This window comes from Austrofundulus limnaeus, unplaced genomic scaffold (assembly GCF_001266775.1).
Source record: "Austrofundulus limnaeus strain Quisiro unplaced genomic scaffold, Austrofundulus_limnaeus-1.0 Scaffold78, whole genome shotgun sequence".
In the NCBI taxonomy this organism is placed as follows: Eukaryota; Metazoa; Chordata; class Actinopteri; order Cyprinodontiformes; family Rivulidae; genus Austrofundulus; species Austrofundulus limnaeus.
The window spans coordinates 1884665-1892859 of record NW_013952480.1 but is presented as its reverse complement, the minus strand read 5'-3'; the positions used below and the strand labels follow the sequence as shown (position 1 = coordinate 1892859).

Below are 8195 nucleotides of genomic sequence, written 5' to 3'. Positions count from 1 at the left end.
ACAGTTTCCCTATGTTAAATTTGACATTACTAAATCTTATTTACAGCGGTCATCCAGAGCGGCAGCTCCTCCTGAGATTTTACAGCTGTTTGCGAAACTCATCCTTCAGCCACACTCCTCCACCTCTAGTGTAAATTTCATGAACGTTGACCCTGTTTGTTTAATCAGTAGGATTTTTTTTTTACAACCCAGTTTGACAGCCCTGACTTGTCTGACAGCRCAACTTTGCAAACCACTTCCAGGCAGTTTCTCTTACAGAAAACATCCTCCACCCTGTACAATTATTTGTTTCGCGCATAATTATCATTCCTGCAAAAATTCTACTCGTAGTTTTAGAAARAGCACGCCCATAAAAACAAAAGGCTGAAGTTTACTTTTAAGGCGCACAACTTTACTGCGGGGTTCAAACACTTGCAAACCTCGGTGTGTTTGTGGAGAAAAGGAGCAGCGACCTGCGCGGTGATGGAGGAGGAGGAGGCGGTGTCTCCGGAGGCAGAGCGGACAGGTGGTGCTGCTTCGCGGCTGCTGGACAACACAGCTGCCTGTTGTCATGGAGGAGCAAAGATGGCGCTGCTGGCCTATAGCCTGGGCAAACGCGAAATAAACCACCACTTCACCATCAGAAATGCCAAGCTGATATCGCTGGCGGTCGTCAGCCTGCTGCTCTTGTTCCACGCGGCTCTGCGGTTTTATGAAGGTAAAGGTTTACCGTTATTTTGACCGCGGTTGAGACGAGCTAACAGCGGCTAGCTCTCTGTCTGTACTTCCCGGCTGCTTCACCTCGCTTCTCGTCACACAGCAGCTTATTCAGTGTCGCTCAGCTATGTCGAAATGCATTAGAATAAATAATAAAAGATTCACGCGAAAGCTAACTTCAGCAGAACTTGCAGCGGGGAAACGCTAGCGACTTATTCAAAGCGGCTAGCAAGGAAGCTAACTCATTAAGTTGTGTTTACGTGCTTCAGGAAATAATACTAATCAACTCTAGACACCCTCCTGAGCGTGTATTTGCCAGCACCAGCACTTGCAATAACGGCGTCTTTAACAAATAATGACTAAGATGAAGTAATTACGTACAGTGCAGTTTAAAATCCTATAATTTAAAACTAGGATTGGGTTGGTAGCATGCTGAGTTCGGATCAGTGTAATCCAGGAGGTAAATTAACACCGTCTGAAGTCTAAATATAGTTTTCACATCTTAGATCCACTATTACCTCTGAAAGACAAAACATTACTTAAACAAAACGGTGTCAATGTGAGCATATTTAGAAAAAAAATTCAAACTTTAACTCCAGATTTTATAAAATCCTGTTTTAGCGAGGACCTTATTTTGCATTTGATAGGTCATTGTGCTGAGGTACTTTGCAAAAACTTTGCCTCACCATCATCAGGGGGGAAAAGAGCTACTTTAAAGACAGTTTACCTGCCTTCACTGTGTTTTTAGGCTGTAATATTGCATTTTCTGTTGAAATCCAAAGTGAATGAAATTTAGTCCTTTTGACACTCATAAATGTTTTTTAAGTTGGTGTTACAAGCAGACATTTGACACTTTTTTCATCCCAGAGAAGAAATGGGGTTGAAAGAGTAGAGCAAGCGCAGATGTATTCATGAAGTCTTTTGTCTATTTAGGTAAAAAATAAAAAAAAACTTTTGGTTTCTAACATTTTTGCAGAACAACGAGCAGTGACAGTTGCAGAAGGGGAGAACAGCTCTCAATCTTACGTCTGCTTTCCTTTTTCCACATCTGACATGTTTACTGTGAAATAGACTTAAGATAATTTCACACTGAAAATAGCCAGAATATTGATCAAAACTGTGCAGTAAAATTTGCACTAAATGTGCTTCTTTTTCTTGGAAGGATGTCAAGTTTTTATTTAGACACTTTCCTACAATAGTTTTTTATTTTAATATGTTAAAAACATGAACGGTAAGAACGAAGAGCAAAAATAAAAAAGGGAGGTTGTTTATTTTTTCTGAATGTTTCCTACTAATTTATTAAACTACAATTAGAAAGAGTTCTCTGTGTACACATTTAGCAGCTGCTTTGTTGGAGGGGTTGACACGCCTGCCGCCGGTCTGCACACACGTTCGTCCGTTTCTGCGCACCCGTTCGGCTGCAGATGGCTCCATTCATTTTGCACACAGTTGAATAGCTGGAGCGAATTATGCGTGAGCGAAATTGCCGATGGCTTCATTTTGTGCAGCGGCCCCCGACTGAGCTTTTGTTTTGCGTCGTTCTTGTAAAGCAGCTCACTGAATGAAACGTCAGAGTGCTATCTCTGCGCAGCGGGTTACTATTCTAGTCAGAAAAGAAACATGATTGAAAGCAAGAGAAGAGGTTTTTTTTCTTTCTTTTTTGTTGTTGATGATGATGTTTGGACTCACTGGGAGGTTCCCTGTGTCTGCCTGCAGGTGGAGACTCCTGTGAATGGCTGCTGTCCAGAGGACGCTACTTGGGAGAGAATGTATGGCAGCCTTATGGCTGTATGATGCACAAGTACAAAAGCATGTGAGTCCTGCTGCTGTCATAGAAACTCTTCAGGTCCTTTTTCAAGAAGTATAATGGATTACAAATAATTTAAAGTGGGGTTCTGTGAAGAGGTGATGAATAATTAATAACTTACCTATTAAAGATAGTGTTTGGAACAGCATCGGTTTGGATAAATGGGTTAATTCTGACTGGATTGGAGAGCTAAATAATAACTGTGGCAAAGTCCTAAAAACAACAACTTCTATCTCACACACTAATTTACAAAGTTTACGTACTCAGCAGTTTTGCTTCACATCATTGTTCTGGCAGAAATATTGTTATATTAATGGCAAAAGTTGTCCAGGAACACCCCAGAGGTGCTACAACTACTTCTCACAGCTCTTTTCTATCTAACAGAGCAGGGATGTCAAACTCCTATTCAGCGAGGGTCACCGATGACAAACAATAACTGAGCTCTATGTGGTATTTCACACACATGCACAAGCAGCTGGATACGAACAGGTGGAATTTACGCAGCTCATTTACACACTTTTCCTGAAGATAGAAGAGTTTGTTGAATCTGACGTGACATGTTCGTATGAACCCTTCATACGAACAAAAATAAGAGAAATTTAGGATAAGAATACGAACATGTTCTTGCATGAGGCCCATTGTTTTAACACGTCCTCTTAAAACACTGAGGTAGCCGGCAGAAATGCAGCAAAATTGAGATTTTATTCTGCCAATTTTGCTGGTTGTCAAATACATTTGAACCCTGTGCACCTCCACCTGATGGTGGAATGCTGTCATTTTGCAAGAAAAATAATCACCATGCTTTTTGTGATGGTCAGTGTTGGCTTTAAAGCAGCATACGCTTATTTTAAGATGTTTAAGTTCATTCATTGGACTGTTTTTCTTTCTTTTAGCTTTACCAACCCTAATGACCTAGTTTCTGGGTGCAGATAAATTTACCACATAGTTAAAACTAAGTCACTCACACCTGATTGTCCTGCTCATTGAAAAATAAAAAATACATATGATATTTTGACATAAATTAATTGTATATTTCCAATGTATCTGTCTTGCAGTGAAGCCAAAACATGCCTTGTAAAGAAACAGGTGGTCTTTGTCGGTGACTCGCGAATCAGGCAACTGTTTTACTCCTTCGTCAAAATTATTGACCCCGAGCGAGCCGAAGACGGAAACAAGGTATTCACGAGAAACTGTGTGTTTGGAGCCAGAGGTGTTTAAAATGGCACCTTTTACTCCAGCTGTTTTCTTAATTTGAAGCTTTCATCTAGTGTCAAGGTGAAAACTCCACTTTTTGCTTCAGTGTTTAAAAAACTAACCCTTCTTTTTCCTCTTCCTATCATTTCTTTGTACCAGTATCATGAAATATTCAGGTTATTTATAAGTGGCGCTTGATGTAAAACGGTTTCTAACCAAATTTCTCTCCCTGTCCACACGCAACGTCTGAAGCACGAGGACATTTACTTTCATGATGAGAGGTCCTCTATTAATGTGGTGAGCTATTTCTAGATGCTCGTTTTATTTTCCAGTTCTCAGCCATCAAAAGCTTCCACTGATAAAAAACTAAAACCCACATTCCTCCTTGGGTTTAGGACTTTCTTTGGCATCCTGAGGCAAATAACTCGATGAAGGAGCGCTTCATGTTATGGACTCAAGTGAGTGTTGGTGTCACACAAAGCTCTGTTATTATTTTAACAGCCAAGGAGCATTTTGAAATTATTTTTTTAATCGTCTCTGTCGTTATAGTGGTTCTTTCTGTTTGGCTGTTTATGGGTCATATTTAGAAATGTGTGTTAATATTAGTGACTATAATCTTCAGTTATTGTTGTTACATGTTTCAGTTGTTGTTCCATTTCCTGTGTCGCAGGAAGCGTCCGCGAAGCCGGATGTCGTCATCATCGGAGCTGCCACGGTGAGCTGCCTGAACGAGTGCTCATCAGCGCTTACGAATTTCACGCCGGACGGACGACGAACCGAATCACATCGGTCTTAATCTCACCTGCTTCTCCGTTTGCCACAGTGGTCCATCAAGCTGCACGGCGGCAGCGGCGAGACCCTTCAGCAGTACAGAGCCAACCTGACGGCCATCGCCGCGCATCTGGAGAAGCTGGCTGACCATGCGGAGGTGTACTGGGTCCTGCAAGGTGAGCCTAGCAGAAAGTCTACTTTAGGCACATGATGATGATCTGTTGTGATATTGCTGCCTGAGTTCACTGCAGCAATACATGTCTTGTGTGCAGAACTGTCAGGATAACAAACTTTTCTGGATGATAAAATGCTGATGTCGTTTGGAGACCATCTTAAGCTAATATAATAATACTACACATACACATCCCTGTTAACGGAAGTTTACAAAATTTACAGAAGTATACGAAATGTATGTAATGAAAGTTATGAACTGATCTGGACCAACCTCCTCTATCTAAGCGATTTATTCTTTGTGTCTTCCTTCGGCTTCATAAAATTTTATTTTACAAAAAAGAGCCATAAGAATTATTACAAGAAAGCATTACTATCACCCATCTAATACATTGGTTCATCAGTTAAAATTATTAAAATTTGATGAGTTGTTTGAATATCATATTCTACAGGCTATGTATAAAGCTCATAAAAAATGTGTTACCTTCAAACATCCAATCAAATTGTGTTAAAGGGGACTGTTATGGCAATATTTATTTAACAAAGACAGAAATGCGTGGTCCAAGAATGAAGGTACTCCGTGAGATGATCAGCTGAGTTTTATTGCAACAACAGGAAACACAGAGAACCTGGCCTGTCTCTGTGCCTCTGCTTCTCTCTGTCACTGTCTCTCCACACTACTGTTGAACACTGTTGATGCAGTTGAGAGGCCTCATATATATAAATATATTAACAAACACCATTATGTCATCTTAGCAAGATTTGATACAAGGTCAATGGAAAACACAAAGATAAACACAAGTGATATCTAAGAATGACTGTTGTTAGCAAATCTTGTTCTGACTTTAATCATTCTATGTGCAGATGAACAGCATGCCATGAAAACCTAGGTCATTAAAGGATGTTATGAATTACTTACTTAAACATAAAAGTATTAGTTCCATTACATCTAAGCTGCTTCTGAGAGTAAAGCTGTATGGAACTCACTTTGTGCCAGACCAAAAAAATCTCTCAGGAAGAATTCAGCTCTTAGATGACATCGAATGGCCAGAGTTACAGAGAAATGTTTTTTCTCCTCCTGCAAGGAGAAGAAAGCAACAGGCTGTAATCAAAACAGCTGATAACAGCTAGAGAAATGAAGCAGTGTTTCTTCAAAACAGATTCACACCACTGGAAGAAACTGGTGAGTCTGATCAAAGTTCTCTATCTGATCTCAGTGAGGGACCTGAGACCAGATCCAGATCCAGCCCAAAGCCAAAGCAAGTCCAAAAAGAGACTTTCAAAAATCAAGAAATGCTGATTATAACAGATAAAATGGTGAATGAGATCAGAGGCTTCTGGAACAAGAAAAAAGCCAAAGTTCTGAGTTTTGCTGATAAAGTGTCTGACCTCACAGAGAAGATTCTGCAAATAACAGCTGAGTATCCAACTCTGAATACACTCATCATTCATACAGGAAGTGATGAAGTTATGAACTGACAGTCAGAAATCCTGAAGAAGGATTTTATTCTGCTGCTGAATGCAGTTAAAAATCTCAACATGGATGTGTTCCTCAGTGGGCCCGTTCCTACAGCCCGAGGAGGGGCTGAGAGTTTCAGCAGACTGTTGGCTCTTAATGGTTTRTTGGAAAAGTCCTGTGTTGACCACTAAAAAAAAAATAAATAAATAATTGCAGTCATCTTCATGCTGCTCACAAAGTTTACAAAATATACTTGTTTGTGTCGCAGACCCAGTGAACGAGGAGATGCTGAGCAAAAACAGGAAGATGATCACCAACCAGCAGCTGGAGCTGTACAATGAAGCGGTGACGAACGTGCTCAACAGCAGCAAGTTCAACGGCAGATCTCGGGTCAAGCTGCTGGCAGCTTCCCGCCAGGCCGCCCTGGAAACAATCGCCCAATCAGACGATGGTTTACACCTGCCTGAGAGCACCAGGAATGTGGTAAGCGGGAACACTAATCACTGTGTTAGCTGCACTCTTTTGTATCTTTAGATATTTTTACATTCATTTTTTTTATCTGCGTTTGTAACTTCGCTTTCAGGGAGCCATGATCCTCATGAACTCTATCTGCAACAAGCTGCTGAGGCCCATCGATGGCTCCTGCTGCCAGAGACTGCCACCCCCAAACCTTTCCCAAAAGCTGTCGGCTTGTTTCTTCCTGGGCTCAGCCGTAGTGTTCGTGGTCCTCCACGTCCTTGGCAGCAGTCGCCACCGGCGCCCCGTGCCCCCCGACGTGGAGAGTCTCGAGGAGAAGAAGCCGGCCTTGGCGACTGCCCCCCTCGGACCGAAGGCGCCTTTCCAGGCTCTCTGCAGGATGGGTGTTATAATGGCTTACTTCTACCTCTGTGACAGAGCAGACGTGTTCATGAAGGAGCAGAAGTTTTACACACACTCCACGTTCTTCATCCCCCTCATCTATATCCTTATTCTGGGAGTGTTTTACTATGAGAACAGCAAAGAGGTGAGGTTGATTCCACAATCTGAGGCTGTTGGTTTTTGTTTTTTGTTTTATTTTTTCGTTTTGCAGTAGAAAGTGGTTGTAATCTCATTTTGGAGAATCAGAGAGGGATTCAGAATCAAACGTCTGCCACCTGKAACACCTCTACAGCTTAAGGSCTCGACACACGGGAGGCGACGTCGCTRGCTSTCCATTCATTTCCTATGGAGCTTGTGCGATGAGGCGACAATCGCTCACTCTCCTCCAGCCAAGCGACCGGCGAAAATCGTGCATGTGAAATTTCGCACTCATACACGTAGATGTGCACACGCGAGTTTGTGATGCYACATATGAAAGTTGAAAAATGTTCAACTTTTGTCACTGTCGCATGGCCTTACAACCAATAAGCAAGAGTTTCTGTTGACTGACCAATGAGAGGAGAGTATGCTACACACTGCAGTTAGCTTACACTTTCAACGTTATTTTAGCTCTGTCAAACTTTCCAGTTTTAAATGATCCTTCACCAAGTGATTACTAAAAAATGCAACTTTATGGGAATTTGTTGGTGTCAGGGTGAAGTTATCTGGTAAGTTTTCCTCATAAAATCGTARCTTGGTGTGTGTTTGTTTTTCCCCCCTTTTTTTGCAWACCACCAATAACCTTTACAAGAGGCAGTAGAAGAACCAATCAAATTTTGTGAAGACAAGCGACCCGAGAGCACGATTCGCAACMCTGCCWTCGCTACCACGTCCTGTGTGTCGGGTTTCACCCTGGTTGCGATGACAGCRGTTAATTGCTGTAGTTTGTCGCTCCCCGTGTGTTGAGCCCTTTAGGCAGTACAGGAAACTTATCTGCYAACTTCAAAATAAGAGCTTGGATTTTAAAGTTTTCCATGTAGTTGCTCCAGTTGACCACTAGATGTCTGTCTTCATCAGCATATCATCTTTAAATCATTTCTGCATCTCTAACCCCGTTGGCCGATTCCTTCGACCAATTATGTCAAGTATTGAGCTCCAGCGTTTAAACTTTATTTATATATTTTTTTTAAAAGGAGCTCTGATTGTAAAGTAAAATAAATCAATACATACAAAATTTTAGTATGAATTACAAATGTTAAC

At 41.5% G+C, this 8195-nt stretch overlaps 1 protein-coding gene across 1 annotated transcript in view; it reads left to right on the top strand.

The window, feature by feature from the left end:
- The first annotated feature begins 358 nt into the window (after positions 1-358).
- Positions 359-8195, top strand: part of casd1 (CAS1 domain containing 1) — a 22635-nt gene continuing 14798 nt past the window's right edge. Inside the window, exons 1-9 of the mRNA XM_014011253.1 lie at positions 359-697; positions 2413-2509; positions 3559-3679; positions 3950-3994; positions 4093-4155; positions 4368-4412; positions 4521-4644; positions 6367-6581; positions 6682-7101. Of these exons, the coding sequence (XP_013866707.1) occupies positions 463-697; positions 2413-2509; positions 3559-3679; positions 3950-3994; positions 4093-4155; positions 4368-4412; positions 4521-4644; positions 6367-6581; positions 6682-7101 (1365 nt within the window). The 5' untranslated portion in view covers positions 359-462. The remainder of the gene's footprint in view (positions 698-2412; positions 2510-3558; positions 3680-3949; positions 3995-4092; positions 4156-4367; positions 4413-4520; positions 4645-6366; positions 6582-6681; positions 7102-8195) is intronic.